This window comes from Phoenix dactylifera, chromosome 2, assembly GCF_051530095.1.
Source record: "Phoenix dactylifera cultivar Ajwa chromosome 2, Ajwa_hap1_PhDact_Kaust_v1.1, whole genome shotgun sequence".
NCBI lineage: Eukaryota > Viridiplantae > Streptophyta > Magnoliopsida > Arecales > Arecaceae > Phoenix > Phoenix dactylifera.
The window spans coordinates 51,289,417-51,307,161 of NC_143191.1; the positions used below are offsets into that span (position 1 = coordinate 51,289,417).

Genomic DNA, 17,745 nt, shown 5'->3' on the forward strand with positions numbered 1-17,745 from the left:
TTGCAATCTCACGTATGCTAGAACCTGCAACTAACATATCATTAACATATAATAGCAAGATAATATAAGATGACCCGAAGTCCTGAAAGTAGCAACAATGATCTTCACTGCATCTCTTGTAGCCAATCTGAAGCATGAAGCTATCGAACTTAAGATACCACTGTCTGAGTGCTTGCTTCAATCCATACAAGCTCTTCTTGAGCTTACATACTAAGTACCCTTAACATATCCCTCAGGCTGTTGCATGTAGATCTCTTTCTCGAGATCACCGTGAAGAAAGGCTGTCTTCACATCAAGCTGTTCCAAGTGTAGATCTTCTGCAGCTACCATGCTCAGCACTGTTCGAATAGTGCTCATCTTCACTACAGGAGAAAATATTTCTGTGAAGTCGACACCGGCTCTCTGCTGAAAACTTTTGACAACCAATCTGACCTTGTATCTTTTCTTACCATCATGCTCTTCCTTTAGCCTGTAAACCCACTTGTTTGATAGTGCTTTCTTACCTTTGGGTAGATCCACCAGATCCTATGTCTAATTCTGCTCCAATGACTTCATCTCGTCATCCATGACAAACTCCCACTCCTTCTTGGCGTCAACTTGCAATGCTTCCTGATAACATTCAGGTTTACCACTATCTGTGAGCAGCAAATAGCTAAGAGTTCTGTCATATCGCTGAGGAGGCTTTCCATGTATGGTACGGATGGATCTTTTTAGCTGTGGAGGGGGTGCCATAACTGTAGTTTCCGTCTCTTGCTCAAACTGAACCTTTTGATCAGAATTTATAGACTCCTCTTCAGGATCTACAAAATGTGGCTCCTTAGATTTTTCTTCTGAAATTGGGTTCTTCTGCATCTTGTTCTCGTTGAAGATCACATTTTGTTTTCGATGATTTGTTTATTTTCTGGATCCCAAAACCTATATCCAAACTGATGACCACCATATCCAACGAAGATGCATCTTTTTGATTTGGCGTCTAGTTTACCTCTTTTGGTGGAATCCACATGGACGTATGCGGTACAGCCAAAAATCCGTAGGTGCGCCAAGTCAATCTTCTTTCCTGTCCATGCTTCTTCAGGAATCCCAAGTTGTAGCTTCTTAGATAGCCTTTTGTTGATCAAATAGGCAGCAGTATTAACTGTCTCTGCCCAGAATTGCTGTGGTAATCCAGCATGTATCCTCATGCTCCTGGCACGCTCATTGATTGTCCTGTTCATTCTTTCAGCAACTCTATTTTGCTGTGGTGTTCCTGAAATAGTTTTCTACATAATTATTCCAGCCTCTACACAGTAATTTTCAGATTCTTTGCTGCAGTATTCACCACCATTGTCGGATTTTAGGCATTTCAACCTCTTTCCTGTCTCGAGTTCAACCGCTACTCGCCATATCTTGAAGACACCAAACACCTCTGATTTGTGTCTCAAAATGAATACCCATAACTTTCTGGTAGCATCATCAATAAAGGTCAGAAAATACTGAGCTCCACCAATTGAAGATACTTGAGCAGGTCCCCACACGTCAGTGTGCACGAGATGAAGCTTTTCCAGCTTTCGAGGCTGACCGTCTTTGCTGAAAGACACCTTTTTCTGCTTCCCAAGAATGCAGTCCTTGCAGAAATCTAACTCGACCGCCTTAAGACCTTGCAGCTTGCCCATCTGATGGATAGCCATCATGCCTTGATGGCTCATGTGTCCAAGTCAGTGGTGCCACACCTTGGCATCCACAACTGCAGCTGCAACAACAATGGAGTTTTGCGTGCCGTTGGTGATATAGAGAGTCCCAACCCTTTTGCCACTAGCCACCATCAGCGAGCCTCTCTAGATCTTCCACTGATCATCCGTGAAAGTTGTTCTATACCCATCGCTCACTAACTGTTCAACAGAAATCAGATTCCTTTGTAGCCGAGGTACATGCCTCATGCCCTTCAGCTCTAGTGAAGTACCACCATTGATCTTCACTTCCACGCTTCCCTTTCCTTTGATATTGCAAGGCTCTCCATCCCCTAGGTAGCAGTGCCAAAGTCACCAATCTGATATCCTCTAAAAAAATTTCTTTGGGATGTAACATGGAAAGACGCACCTGAGTTTATTACCCAAGACTCATCACCGGTAGACAAAGATAGGACTAGGGCATCAGAATCACTGCCTTCAGCGAGATTGGCCGAATCTCTGCTGATTCCTTCATTGTGTTCGCCTTGCTTCCCTTTAGGAGCTTTGCAGTCCCTCCTAAAGTGCTCTTTCTTCCCGCAGTTCCAGCACGCTGCCTCCTTATTCTGAGGTGGTCTAGATCTGCCTTTTCTCGACTTCGAGCCGCTTCGATGTCGATCGTCCTTCTTTTGCGATCTACCGCGCTCGTATGTGTTTAATGCACTTCCTGAAGACTCTGCAGCACCTTTGGACTTTCTTCTTGCTTCTTCACTCAGAAGCACTCCGATTACGTCATCGAACTTCAGCTTACCCGTCGGCGACGAGTTGCTTACTACCATCACCAGGTCTTTCCAGCTATCCGGTAATCCAGACAGAATCAGCATGCCCGAATCTCATCATCAAAACTAATTTCTACTAATTCCAATTGAGCCATGAGTCCGTTGAAGTCATTGAGATACTCTGCCACGCTACCACCGTTCTTCATGCGCAGATTGAACAGCCTCTTCATGAGAAAGACTTTGTTTGATGCCAATAGTTTCTTGTACATCTTCGACAATGTTGCTATCAAATCCATCGTCGACTTTTTGTTCTTTATGTTGAACACAACCTATGGAGAGAGAGTTAACCTGATTGTGCCAAGCGCCTTCCGATCGAGGACTTCCCAATCCGCGTCGGACATCCTTTCTGGTTTCTGTGCCTTTCCTCCGAGAGGTAAATAGAGATCCTTCTAGTAAAGGTAATCCTCTATTTGCATCTTCCAGAACCCGAAGTTCACACTATTGAACTTCTCGATCTGCATCTTGCCTTCGCTCGCCATGTGTAATGAACCTTACGCTCTAATATCAATTATTGGGAGAAAGATGGGAATATGCCCAAAATCAAGGAGAGCCCGTAATCTCCAGCAAGTTCGATAACTTGTTGGGGAGGACAATCCTAACGTAGAACTGCAGGATCTTACACCTTGTACGAGACGAAAAACAATACAAAACAAATCGCTATGAAAAACAGTTAACACGACACACCAGAATTCATAGAGGTTCGGCAAAACTTGCCTACTTCCTTAAGACCGCTCGATTCTATTGCAGTAGAACAATTGCAATGGAAAACACAATCCTGAGTCAATTACAAATTGATTGCTTGAACAAAGGAGAAACAACCTTCTTCCTTTTTCAAGAGAAAAACTCTTCTCCTCAATCTCTCACGTTCTTAGGTCTTTCTCTCTATCTCGTTGTAACCCTAGCCGTCACAACCTCCTCCTTATGTTATCCCTAGAGTCTTTGGCCACGAATTTATATCCTTGAGATTTTCCCAAAAAACAATCTCGTTTCAGCAATTTCGTCCGAGCTGGAGTCAACTCCGGCAAAGCATGAGTCGACTCCTGTACAGTGCGAGTCAACTCCAGATTGCGCGAGTCGACTCTCTCAGGTGAGACAGAAACATCCGAAATCTGGACAAAATGCAAGTCGACTCCGGCACGGTGCGAGTCGACTCTTGAACTGCTGAAAAACTGTAGAAGTTTTCTATATCCAAGATTTTGATCCGGAATACATCCATGTGTAATCTGAAACACCTTGGGTCTCCACACACTCCAACATTTCATGTCTTCTGATAGATCAAAACTATTGATCGATCTGCGTGTTCGATTTGGCATGCTAGCAACCCAATCCACCATCGTTTTAGTAGTTTCCCAGGGAACAGGATCAAGCACCACTTAAATTATAATAGTCATATATTTAAGATTTCCAGGATGAGATATCTTATTAATGCAATGTTACACCCAATTTTGACAAACGGCGAATCAGAGTATAAATATAATACCTAACACAACATTTTCAAATACAATTCCACTCCTCTTCTGTAACAACCAAAACATATCCATAAGCAAACCTAGATAAAGTCACTGATCTCAGATTTTACTGAGATCTCTTGTGAAGACCAACCATAGTGATTGTAACAAGTATCATGTAAGCTAGAGAGGCGATCATCGACAAGACAATGGATGCTGCAACATGCCCACAAAATTTATGAACATCACCACAAAATTTACCCCATCCCAAGCGTGACTGCCCATGTTCAGCCACAATATCAATTGCAATCGCCGCGCCATTGCTCGAGAAGAGGAGAGCTACCATCAATAGATCTGCAATGTTCAATGGCAGCTCCATGCTTCTTGAGCCAGATCTGTTTGCAAGAGATATCACTAAGGATATCAGAGTGTACACGAATACGAGCACATTGGCCACTATAAAGTACCTGTGTATTGCAGAAGAGAAGACGGGGAATAAAGTTGAGATCAGATTGGTTATCAATGTAAAACTTCAGGCCAAAAAATTTTAGTGCTTCATCCTTTTGGAAATAAGAAAGAAGAACATTAGATAACCTCATGACTCAATCCATACCACCTCGGCCTAATTTGACTCTAGCTGAAAGCTGTGGCTTCCAAAATTGTAACTAAAACATGTCAAACATCAAACTATGAACTCTCTCTCTCTCTCTCTCTCTCTCTCTTCCCCCTATATATAGCTTGCATCTCATCAAGCTATTTGTATCTACGCATTACTTGAAATATAGTATACTCAACCCTTATCCAATCCAAGAGGGAAGGGCAATTCCCTATCATGCCAACAATAATACTGGAGCCACAAGCCATGGCTAAAAGCAAGCATGAGATGTACAGAAATGTTATGATGTTTGTGGGGTGAAGTAATGCAAAAGAAGGCTTACACATATGCAGCGGAGTAGGTTGACTTGATTGATGCATTGTAGGAAATTGTAGTGGTAGAATCAACACTTCCAACAATCAATGTAACATCCTCCTTGGCGACACCCATTACGATCGCAGAGATGAACGTCAGAACTATCGCGATACTGCGGAGAACGAAACCAGGCAGTCTTACCAGGCTCGGCGATGCCGCTGCAGCATCGTATGCTCGGTTCGCAGCCGCTTGTGTTCCATCAAATCCAGGCTTGAACTGGGACTCCATTCCCTAACTTAGAGACACAGAGGGAGATGATAGGAAGAAAGAGATGAGATGAGAGAGATGGAAATGAGAAATGTTAGCACTGCTTATGTTCAAGAAGAGAGGAAGGTGAACTTATATAGCAAAAACTAGCAATGAAGATGCAGTTGGAGTGCAGCACACGGCCACTTCTCCATCAGTAACAGGTCAAAACCTAGAGGCTGGCGCACCAAAATCTAGTATCTGATCACCGTAATGAGCTTACCTCTCCAATCATCGACATTCGTCGATCCTTAGTTAACTTCTCATGGAGTCATGGGAGATTGTAAGTTCAGTTTGGTACTCTCACAGGAGGGTGCTTATAACCCGAGTCAAAAGTCAGACAACAGCTTAACATGGTCAAAGTCAACCAAGCATCTAGAAATGAAGTGTCGATTAAGCTGTATGTGAATTGGGGAGTGTAAGGTTGGATTTGGATAGCTTTGGAAAGCCATGGGATTATTATCTTTAAACTGTGGGTCACTGGGAATCCAAGGAAGAAGGCCAAGGAGTGGTCCAAAGGGACTGCGCTGGCATTAGAGTTAAAGCAAATTCCAAGCCATATAAAAATTGGTAGAGCCAATTGATACAAACCTGCGACGACGGCCAGTTGGCAGGTTAATCTAAAATAGGAGAGAGTTTGATTGCTTGAATTTGTTCAAACATGAAGTAGATGTGCATCAATCAACCTGCAGGTCCCTTGAAAGAATTGGCTATCTAGATCTTTTAGTCTTAAATATAAAGCTAGTTTTCATTATGATTGGATCCACAATTCATGGTGGTACTCCCCATAAATGACATGCTATATAAGCAACTTGAAACATGCCATCTAAGTTCTTCACCATGAGAACTCAGCTTAATCTCTCAACCAAGTGGATATTTTTTTTTTCTTTTTTCCATGAGGGAAACAAGTGGACATTCAATTTGACCTATAAATTGTTGTGCAATGGCTACTACAGGATGGGGATAAGGATGAACTACTATTTACAAATTCAAAGCAAATTTGTGCTTTGCTAGTCTCATACAAAGTTCTAGCCAACATGCAAAAAGCCATGCAAAGAATGTAGTCGTCGGGGGAAATATTGTTTATGGTGTGGAACGCTGCTGATTAAGCCTTAAGTAGCGATGTATGGATCCCTATTAACTCTTATATCAATGATTAATTGGTTAATCTATGCAAGGAGAGAGGCTCCTTTTGTTAATCACTCAGGTAAAATACTAGGAGATGCATCACCCAAAACTTAAACCAGAGATCTCCACTGTAAAGTAGTGTGTTGTGGGCACTAGAGCAACACCCAGTTCGCTGCAGGACATTAAATCTGAAAGTAGGGAAGAATGAGATATGATTCATGGAATCTCCATTCATGAGCTATTCTGCTTAGAGATCGCTCATCTCGGAGTACATTCCGAATTCCAACATAGAAATCGGTAAGTTTCTGCATCACATTCTTAACCTGAGACACCCTTTGAAGTATCAAAATCTAGTTTGCCCTTCGCATTGACCAGGTTCAGACAAACTTAGAAAAGTTGTTGAAGTGAATATATTACATGGTCAATTACTTCGAGTTGAGATGGCCTATTTCGCAAAGTTTTCAAACATCTATACATTTTACGTGCGAAAGTTGGATATCTTATAGCATGCTTAAAGGGCGGGGCTTATATCTAGATGATCGATGCAAATGACTGTAGTCGAGCACAAATTAGTGCTATTGGGTGCTATTATGAACTACCCCATGCCATGAGCATTACTTGCACTAATTACCTGGCCATAAGACCAAGAGAGTGTGGACTTGCTCATGAGTAGCTAGGGTTCAATTGCTAAACATATGCGAACGAGCAGCATAGGAGCAAGGTAGCTCTCCTTACCATGTCCTCCCTTGCCTCACATGTACCTGCAGAGAGAATCAACTCTAGCCATCAAAACAATGGAATCTTGCGTGTAGAAAGATGCCATCTTGGTTGTTCATTTTGCAATAATTGGACCATAATAAGAGGGAGGGCACGACGTCAAGGATTTCAATTGCAAGACCCATTTGAGCACAACATTTTGCGCAATCTTAAACTGTTTGTTCAATGTATAGTATAAACATTCTTTGTACACAAATGCCAATGCATGTTTACAGTTTCACTAGTCTTTATAATGAACTAAGACACTACCAATACAACATTTCAGAAAACAATCAGAAATCAGACTCTTTTTTCAATAAACTGTACATTAAACTTAAAAATGTTCGAACATCTATCACTGAACCGATCAACAAATCTATTGAAACCTCATGTGGAGATCGATGATCCCAAGTCCAACTAGCAGCATATAAGCCATTGATGCAAACATTGACAAGATGATGGAAGCCTTAATATGCCCGCAGAACTTATGGAGTGCATAACAAAATTTGGGCCAAGCATATCGTATGAGCCCCTTGTCGGCGACGACGCTGATCGCAGCTGCCGCACCATTACAGGAGAAGAGGAGAACTACCATGACCAAATCAGCAATGGACAAGTGCATAGCTATTCTTCTTGAGCCACCTCTATTTAGAAGAGCCATTGCAAGCGAGATTATTGAGTAGATTAGTACAATCACATTAACCACAATGAAGTACCTGTTAATTGTAAAAGATCGAGGATAAAGAACAACTTTAGTTAGCTTCTGCCATAAAACCAGACCAAGATCGGAGCATTGAAATCATGCAAACTTGTAACTAGAATAAGAACATCAAGATAAATGCTGCAATTCTTGACTGGATACCCAGAACTAGGCATATAACCAAGGAATGCAATCCTTAGCTGCATAGAACTAGCCTGGTCCAATTAGGTTGGGCAAACGCTTGCTAACTCTGCTTAAATTCAGATTGGATAAAGTTTTGGGTAAACTTACCTCCTTCTAGGTTGGATGTGTCGGGGGTACTGAACATCCTAATCCAATCCAAGATTCTATACCGAGATTCTTAGCTCGATCGTAACCTGAATTAAACTAAAATTGTCGTCTTGATTGATCCCATGACCAAAAATTCAGTCTAGACCTATTTTTGGATCCTATATATAAGTTGCAATCTTAACCAATTAATGAAACAATGCTCTTCGAAATCAGATATATTGTGCATGCCGACAATTTTAGAGTTTGTTAGTTTGAATTGGATTCAGCTCGGCAGAATTTCTCCTTTTCGTTGCGAAACACAACAATAATTATTCCATGTCACAAAATATTGTGGAAGATGTTTTATGCATGGATGTATTATTGCATGAATCTATATATGTGTGTGTGTGCTTTAAGGAGAAGGACTTACACAAAGGCGGAGGAGTATCTGGTCCTGATTGAGCCAGTGAAAGTATTCACTGTCTGGCCGGAATTATTGGATTCGATGACTGTCACAGGCTCCTTGGCAACTCCCATGACAATTGCTGAAACAAACGTCAAAACTATGGCTACAATACGAAGAATATATCCAGGTAATTTCATCGAGCCTGATGTCGATGGCCCGATGCTGTGACCTTGGGTCCGAGGTGCTTGGGTTCCATCAAAACCAGACCTAGATTGGTCTTCCATTGAAGAGAAGCTACAAGAAAAGTTATGATATATGTAGAGCTGCAAACCAATATGTCTTCAATCTTCATGAAGACAGGAAGATATTTGTACACATAATATGAAACTATAGTTTATAGAAGACAGGAAGATATTTCTACTTATAATATGAAACTATACTTGATAGATGATACAAGGAGAAGATAAAGAATTACAGCCCCACCAAGAAAGAGACAACAATTTCCCCACTCAAAGGATTAGGTTCTGGTCATTCCCGTGTGCACTTACCTCACCAATAATTGACATATCTTCATTTGCTTAGCTTTGACGCAAGGACTTTTGTGCTCTAGGAATGTAAGAAGTCCATTTTGCTAAGCTCACCGGAAGGTGGAGTTAATTGGAGGCGTGGTCAACCACCTTAAAAGTCATCGAAGTCAGCTCGAAGACGCTTAGAAACTTGCCAAGAAAATGAGGTGGTTTTGGACATTATGTGGCTTGGTGTAATCGTTTAAGTGATCGATGGTCCAAAACTTCAAAGGTTTTGGACATTATGTGGCTTGGCCTTCTCCTCCTAGTTGAATTCAATTTGTTTAAGTTTTTAAGTTGAATTGGTTTCTAACATGCATACGGACACCTTCTCCATCTAGTTAGATTCGAACTTCTCATTTCTTCTCAACACAACACAAGCATGTCATACTAATTCCTCTAAAACCAAATTTTAACAATTAACACAGTGAGCCGATAAATGGTTTGAATCTATTTTCCAAAAAACAAAAAAGGTTAGAGTTTTCTGACTCCTTGCTTCTAGCAAAAGAGAAGTACCATGAGAAAATTCAGTTCTTTGCGCTAGAGGTTAAACGGAAGATAATATAACCATCTTTGAGAGAATCTAAATCTTAATCTTAATTAAGAAATCATGGCATTATTATAATGAGAAAGAGAAAAAGAAAAAAAAAAACTTATTAAGTATATAATTCTATATATTTGACTTGCATTTCATGAGGCTACAATTTTTGTCCCATCATTCGTAACGTAATTTTATATATGCTTGTCTAGGGATTTTATCAACCCATTTATTTATAGTAATACCCAATTATCCACTTGCTAGGCAGCAAGATTGGTGCAACTCCTGAATTTGTTGCCAAATATGGTGATAGATCGACTGATTGTGAAGTTGCCAAGCACTTTCTATGCATTTTAGAGGAGTTTTGAAGCACTTTCATTATGATATAGATGCTTCTTAAAATTAACTACCTAGTTGTGGACTTCCTTGGGAATGAAGGAATGAAGGAAGAAAGTAGTTGGACCCTATCAATATCATTAGTCTAAAAGTACCCTAACATTGTTTTGGATAACCTAGCCATTTACGTATGGGCCTAACCTAGCCAATTACTATGTCTTGAATTTAATCATACAGTCTAAATTTATATTTCTGGCCAGCTCGGGTCAAGCCCTAATCTAAACTCAAGCTCAAGAATACAACAATCTACTACACACATGTACGGCTGGACCCAACGAGCATGTAAGGTAACAACCTATCGAATAAAAACATAATAATCGATACTTCAAAATCAACCTAAAACAAACTAATTGGGAGTTAAATAGTGGCTTTCTATCGATCCACCCTTTTATACATAATTAATTCTAGATACTTATAACTCCCAAAAATTATTAATTTAGGTTTAACAAGTAACTCATCCCACTTCTAATATCCCATATTTTAGAAACTAATTTTATATCTAAGTAGTGCAATAATTAATCGAAATCAGGGCTTTATAATCTGCCCTGCTTTATAGAGCTATAATAATATAGCGATTTACCATACTACCCTTATAAAATTATACTTAAAACTTTTTGGATCCAAGAAAAAGTATAATTAGTACAATCTCATTAAACATTATACTAAAACACTAAATAAGGCCAGTACTCTCTTCTACTCTTCCCTGCATATTAGGCCACTTCAACGATTTAATTGACCAAGCTAACATCCTTCAAGATTTTTCAAACTTTGGATCCATGAGTTAGCAATTTCCAATTAAAATTTTAGATTAAAACACTCGTCCAATTTAAAGTTAAAATTTCCGGATTAAAACAGGGAAGAAATTGCATGTCCCAAGATCGCCATCAAAACACAGAGAATCTTGCCCAATATCTGTAAAATTTCAGAAAAATTGAAATTTTAGAGATATTGGGCTTAAAGAAGGAAATCTTTAAGCCATGGTGTTCTAGAGATATGACCCTAAACCTTCCAAGATTAGTTCTATAATATCACAAATTCTGGCTTAAAGAAAAGGCTGAAATCTTACCCTGATCATGGCTTCAACTCATCGGCGTATCCCTCATCATCTTCTCCTCCCAAGCACCATGGTGACAGCAGGTTAGTGAGGGAATCAGCGAACGATGAGAGAAAGAAAAGAGGGAAAGAGAGAGTGAACAAGAGCGATGGAATAGAGAGAGAGGGGAGAACACTGAAGATAGAGAGAGCCTCGGGTGTTCGCGATGCCGAGAAGCAGGGGATTCATCCCCTGTTTTCCGTTTTCTGATTCGGATAAGGGACGGGGCCCGCATTTGCACCGACCGGATTGAATGCTGCTGATGGGTCGGCACCGGCCTGGACCTCACGCAACCTATTTTGGAGGATCCATGGGCTGGATTGAGTTCTAAAATTAGATCCATTTTATTTTTTTGGCCAGGTCTAAATTTACTAGATTCAGTCCTAACCCAATCTATTTAAAATTAGAATAATTTTAAATTTTCAATCCTACGATCTAATCTGATCCGACTCGATCCAACCCGAATCTATAAAACTATTTGGGCTCGTTCTAAAGTCATGGATGAATTGAGCCGAACCGGATTCGCCTCGGATCTGAACCAGACTCAAATTTTTTAGGTTGGTTCCAAATTATATATGGACCCGACCTGACCTGATTTTCTATTGGGTTGAGTTTATGTCTAAAATTAACATCCGAACAAGAAACCAGATTGGGTCAGGGTCACTCATGACCCGACCCGACCTATATGCAGCTGGGCCAACCCTGGGTTTGAGCTCTTGCTGAACAATCTCGGTCCACTAACTTAAACTAGTTTTTGGACACATGCACATAAGTCACACATGTATGTATGTATGTATGTGTGTATATGTACATGCATGCATATGCGCTTCATACGGTTGAGATCCGAGCTCAAAGAGAAGAACCATGTGGTCATGTAGAGGAGAGTAGTACTTGATCTCTTGCTCAGGGATGGACATTGAACTTGGGCTAGCCTTATACGATAGATTGAAAGCAACCTCTTAGGGCTTGTTTGGTTCGCGGGAAGCATTTTCCCTCCTAAAAATATGATTCCTCGGAAACAAATTCCTAGAAAGAGGATGCCTAGGAAAGTACTTTTGGCATGTTTGGTTGACCATGGAAAAGTGACAAATTTGCAAAGTGTTTATATTTGGTTGGCCATCCACTTTCCTAGAAAAGTTATATATAATTTCTATTATGCCCTTAATAAAAATTAGATCTTTGATGCCTCTTTAATGCTTCTTTAATGTTGAAGGGCCTTTTTGGGAAAAAATAAAAATGGAGTGATTTCCGCTTTTTGGGAATCATATTCCCATGGGAATACAACTTTCCCGTCTCTCTCCTTTGAAAACTCCAATCAAACAAGAGGCATCTCATAACTTTTTCGTTGACCACACTTTCCCCCCTTTTTTTTCCGCGAACCAAAGGAGCCCTTAGATTTTTCCTAACATCTGAAGTCTGATCACAGCCCAAACTTTTTGGGGCTTCAGCTCATCAGGATTGTAATGTTCCTAGATTTAATCAGTAGCGGGTCCGATGACTGTTTCTCAAAAGAATGAATATAAGTTGCATTTGGAAGATTCAGATCATGAAGAGGATGACAATTTATTTGTAAACTTGGAGTTGCCCCTGGAGATTCAAACTTTGTATATGGCTGCTGATATGGGGCAGGTTGGCAATTCTTTTTTGGGCTTAATTAATTGCAACTACATCTAATTCTACTGAAAATTTGACCCTACTTGTGTTTGCCGTTATTTAAATGCAGATTTGATGTGGTGGACCACAATGATATGCAGCATGATAGAGCGGGATGATGTCCTGTTGTTGGCTGGGTTTTCATAGAACAGAGGAACAAAATATTGTGTGCTTGTTTGGTTTGTAGAGAGAATTTTTTTTTCGTTGAAGTATTTTTTTTTTAGAAAACTGATGCCTCGATATATGATGCTTAGGAAAATAATTTTTGCATATTTGGTTGACCATGAAAAGTGGCCCACTGTCCTACATTTGGTTGAGAATTTATTTTTCCAGAAAAGTTATATAAATACATATTATACTATTAATAAAGAAAAATTTTTTGTCGCATTCTATCTAAAAACTTAAGGGTACTTTTCGAAAAGCAAATTATCTCAATTTCTAGTCGGTGAGAATTGGACTTTCTTATATCCCATATAAGTTTTTTTTCCTATGAAATGTGGAAATCTTATTCTCGTTGATTTTTTTCCTATGAAATGTGGAAATCTTATTCTCGTTGAAAATCTACTTTTTTATCTCTCTTCTTTAAAAACTCCAATCAAATATGAAGTATTTTTTTTATTTTTTTATAGACCATACTTTCTTTTCTTTTTTTCCAAGAACCAAACGAGTCTGAAGAGATAAAAGCCCCTGTTTCCAACTCCCACTCTGTCTGAAGGGCTTGGGCCATGGACCAAAACTACTCATTAGCCTGGGCCCTCGAAAACCACCATATTATTTGTCTTTGATTGAATTATTTTTCCAAATTTCTATAATAATCTTTGACATCACTTCAAAATTGATCAACTTTATTCGTGACTTATATTCCTGTGCATAGCTCAAAATCCTTGTCACATCAAGAGATTTTCTGCCCTCGGGAGGAGAGGATAACGTTATATTTGTTGCTTAATGAGAAAACCCTTTAAGATATAACAAGAAACTAAGAAGTTGAACTCCATACATCCGTACATATATATACAAACGTATATATATGTGTGTGTATATATATATCACATTTCATTCTTTTTTATTATATATGCACATAGGTCCAAACAATCATACACAATCATCGATTACAACCATTAAACTTTTATTTTTATTCAATATTACACTTTTATTCAGATAAAATTTCTTATAACCATATCCGGTCATACAATAGAATGAATGAACAAAAAAAAATCTGAAACACATTTAAAATGAAATAGAGATGGTAAATGGAGAAGTTACCTCTACATTCTTGCAATAGGAGAGCAGAGTTGGATAAAAGTGTCTGTTTCGAAGAATTGAGAAAAATAAGTCATGATTCAAAAGTGTAGTATGGTATTGTTCTTATAAAAAAAAAAAAATTTCAAATCTCTTTGGCTTTCTCGGTGCTTCGGCCATTGTCATCTCTAACCACATCATTTGTAAAATCCTCCTTAGCCCCTCTACCCATCACTCCACAATGCCCTTGCGGCAACATGGTAGCATCCTTCGTATGGAAGAAGGAATGTAAAAACCCCAAAAAAAAAAAAAAAAGGGAAACGGGCCGGCCCGAAAAGACCGGGCCCGTCTCCTCTTTTACGATCGTGCCCTAGGCACGATCGTGGACGAGGGGGGGCTGTAGAGGGGTGAGGGCGGCGGCATTAGAGGGGATCGCCGGAGGAGACCGGATGCCGGAGAGGAGGACAAGCGCCGAGATCCGGCCGGCCACGGGGGAAGCTCCAAAGCCTCGTTTCCTTCGGTGAAGATCATCCACAAATCGGGAGAAGAGAGGAGTTTGATCCGAGCTCGCTTTCTCTCCGATTTCTCGCCGGAAAGGTCGCCGGAGCATGCCGTCGGACCGAGGTAAGTGGGGCTCCCTTCCTTATGCTTCATTTCCTTGACTTAGGGCGGTGATGGTGGGGATTTGACCGACGAGACCGTCGGAGAAGGATCCGAAACAGGGTACCCCTGTTTCGGCTTTTCTCCTTCGGATTTCGTCGCCGCCGGCCGCCGGTTGGCCGGGATCCATGGCATTGGGGGGTTGATCGAGTTTGTGGCAGGATTTGGGAGGGATTACAGGTTGTTTGGAGATGAGGGATGGCGGATCCGAGGCCTTCTTCCTCGTGATCCCATCCTCTCCTCCTCCTTCCCCTCGTTGGTTGGCCGCCGGCCGGCGACGACGACGGTTGGCCACCGGCGGCGACAATGGCAAGGGGGAGTTCACTGGGGTTGCCGCCGGGTGGGAGGTCGATCCACTGTCAGTGGATCTTCAGTTGGTGATGAAGGAGGGGGGAAACCTTTCGGGTGTTGGGGAAAGAAGAAGAAGAGGGACCTCCTCTTCTCTCTTTCTTTTGGCCGGCCACCATTGCCAGCGACTGCAGCGGAGGCGGCCGGCGATGGTTCGGCCAGCGGTGGCCGAGGGTCGGGAGGGTGGCGGCCGAGGATTGTGCAGGTGGCGGCTGCTGCCCTTGGACCAAGAAATGGAGAAGGGGAGATGTATTCCCAACCATGAAGAGAGAGGAATCATCCATTCTTTTGGTCTCTTCAACGGGACCAATCATCGTCGCGGCGTGGCTGCGGCCACGGCTGGCGACGACGTAGGCTGGTGGTACGGAGTGGGAGTCGGGCCACCCCGACTGCCCTAGATCTGGAGAGATTGAGATGTTTGGGGACCTGGTGATGGACCCCATAGCAGATGTGAATTATAGTTTTGAATATTTAAATATTAAATGATTTAGTTGTGATTTATAATTGATGTTGTAGAGGAAGAGTCGGCGGTGTCAGGAGATTTTGATCAGCGGACTCAGCACCCCAGCGCGTAGGTGTGATTCGGACTGTGTTTGAGTCAGTCTACAATTTCTGTAAGAATCCCTACATCTGAGCACTTCTATGCATATATTGATTTATCGTTGGATTTATTTACGGTTTTGATGTTATTGCTTGTGAGTTGATATGATACATATGAGACGAATTTTTATCAACATATTTTCATTATTATGTTGTTATTGTTTATGAGTTGATGCGGCACCTATGAGGCGTGCATGTTGTTTATAATGAAAATATTGAGATAAATTCATTTGGGAAGAAATAACATATTTTTGAAAATTTATGAAAATATGTGATGTGATGGGAATGTGATTGAACATGTAAAACTAGACATGTAATATGGGTTGGACTAACCTTGTCATGAGATAGCCTCTACAAGCTTATGCGTAGGATAGCGGCCACGAGCTGATGCGTGGGATAGCCTCCACGGGCTTACGCGTGGGATAGCCTCTACGAGCTTATGCGTAGGATAGCGGCCACGAGCTGATGCGTGGGATAGCCTCCACGGGCTTACGCGTGGGATAGCCTCTACGAGCTTATGCGTAGAATAGCCTCCACGGGCTTACGCGTGGGATAGCTGCCACGAGCTTATGCGTGGGATTTGTGCAGTCTTGGACTGGGACATGATCTTGGTTAGTCCAACGCCAGAAATGAAAAGTTTGAAAACTTTGGAATTTGAGTAATATGGGAATGGATCACATAATGTGAAAAAGGATTTGTGTATATGTACTAATTACATATATTTGTTGTTTGTTGAGCTTTTGAAATGATGAAATGATATATATATTTTGATACTTGATTATTTTATGATTTTATCGTGTGTGGCTGTTGGAATTCTTACTGGGCTGGAAAAGCTCATACTATTCTTACTTTTTTTTTTCAGAGGCACTGGATTTGTAGAGTCCATCGGGTGGGACGAGAAATGAGATCAGCATGGAGTCTGATTGCTAGATAGATAGGAGTTAATCTATCTTTTATTTATGGACATTTGAAATTATGTAATCATTCAGTACATTGTAGCTGGATTTGATTGAATTACATTAATCTTTGATTTTGGCATATATGTGAATATTGTACCTTTTAGGCCTTGCATGATCTTTAGGGCACTGCTCTAGGGCTCATGCGGCCGGTCGCGTATCGGACCCGGGCACTGGGTTTGTAGCTGGATTTGATTGAATTACATTAATCTTTGATTTTGGCATATATGTGAATATTGTACCTTTTAGGCCTTGCATGATCTTTAGGGCATTGCTCTAGGGCTCATGCGGCCGGTCGCGTGCCGGACCCGGGTGATGGGTTCGGGGCGTGACAGAGTGGTATCAGAGCCAGGTTAAGGTATCCTAGGGTTTATGTTCAGATGAGTATCAGTGGAGAATTATGATAGAAAAACTATCAGAGACTTGGTTCATAATCACTTGAGATTGTAACAAGAATGATATTATAATCTAAGGTTTAAGACCACTAGGGACTGTGGCCTTAGTGGCATTAAAGTTTGAGGTTTAAGATTATTGGAAAATGTGACCAGTTGGAATCTGAGCATATGTTTAAGATCACTAGGGATCGTGACAGAAATATATCATAACTTAAGGTTATGATCACTTTGGACATGACAATTAAATTCGGTGCTTAAGATGCAAGATCACTGGGCATTGTGATAAAATGTATGCATCGGTTTGGTTTTCGATGCGTGCGGAAGAAAGGTATAAATTGTCTTCGATCGTGATAAGAGAGGTTTGACCTAAGATAAGTGTAGGTCAATAATGGCATATCGAGTATACCATGTTCAGATATTATTTAAATGACCTGAAAATTCAAACTTGATATGGGTTGTGATATAATCGTATTTTTGGTTTTGCTGCTAATTATTAGAGTGGGATTTGTATGTTGATCTTCCGTAGTATTGGAGTGAGCTAAGGAGATTTCATAATATTGAAAGGAACGTTCTTCAAAGTTGAAAATGTATGTGGATTATATCTGGTGTTGGCATGTTGGATATTGCAAATAGGTCTATTTCCTATGGATGTATTTGATTATTTTGAGGCCATAGAGTATGCATATTGATGGGAGAATTCTAATTTTTTGAATTCTCATGTTTGGATTGGGCTACTGGATTTTACTTATAATTGTAGAAGACTATTTGATGTGTTAATTTAAAACTCAAGCCTAGGTTTAAGATTTGAGCAGGGATCTTTTGTCGTTGTTGATGAAGCCACTAATAAATGTCATATTGAGTAGAGACTTCGGTCATGAGATGCTTACATGAATTA

General features: G+C 40.7%; 1 protein-coding gene across 1 annotated transcript; it reads right to left on the reverse strand.

Moving 5' to 3' along the window:
* Positions 1-3,855: 3,855 nt before the first annotated feature.
* Positions 3,856-11,193, reverse strand: LOC103713987 (uncharacterized). The gene is made up of 4 exons (XM_089928373.1): positions 8,431-11,193; positions 7,410-7,746; positions 4,869-5,131; positions 3,856-4,397 (listed from the first exon to the last, which is right to left on the reverse strand). The coding sequence occupies exons 1-4, from the start codon at positions 8,688-8,690 to the stop codon at positions 4,058-4,060; spliced, it is 1,200 nt and encodes a 399-aa protein (XP_089784499.1). The 5' UTR covers positions 8,691-11,193; the 3' UTR covers positions 3,856-4,057.
* Positions 11,194-17,745: the final 6,552 nt, after the last annotated feature.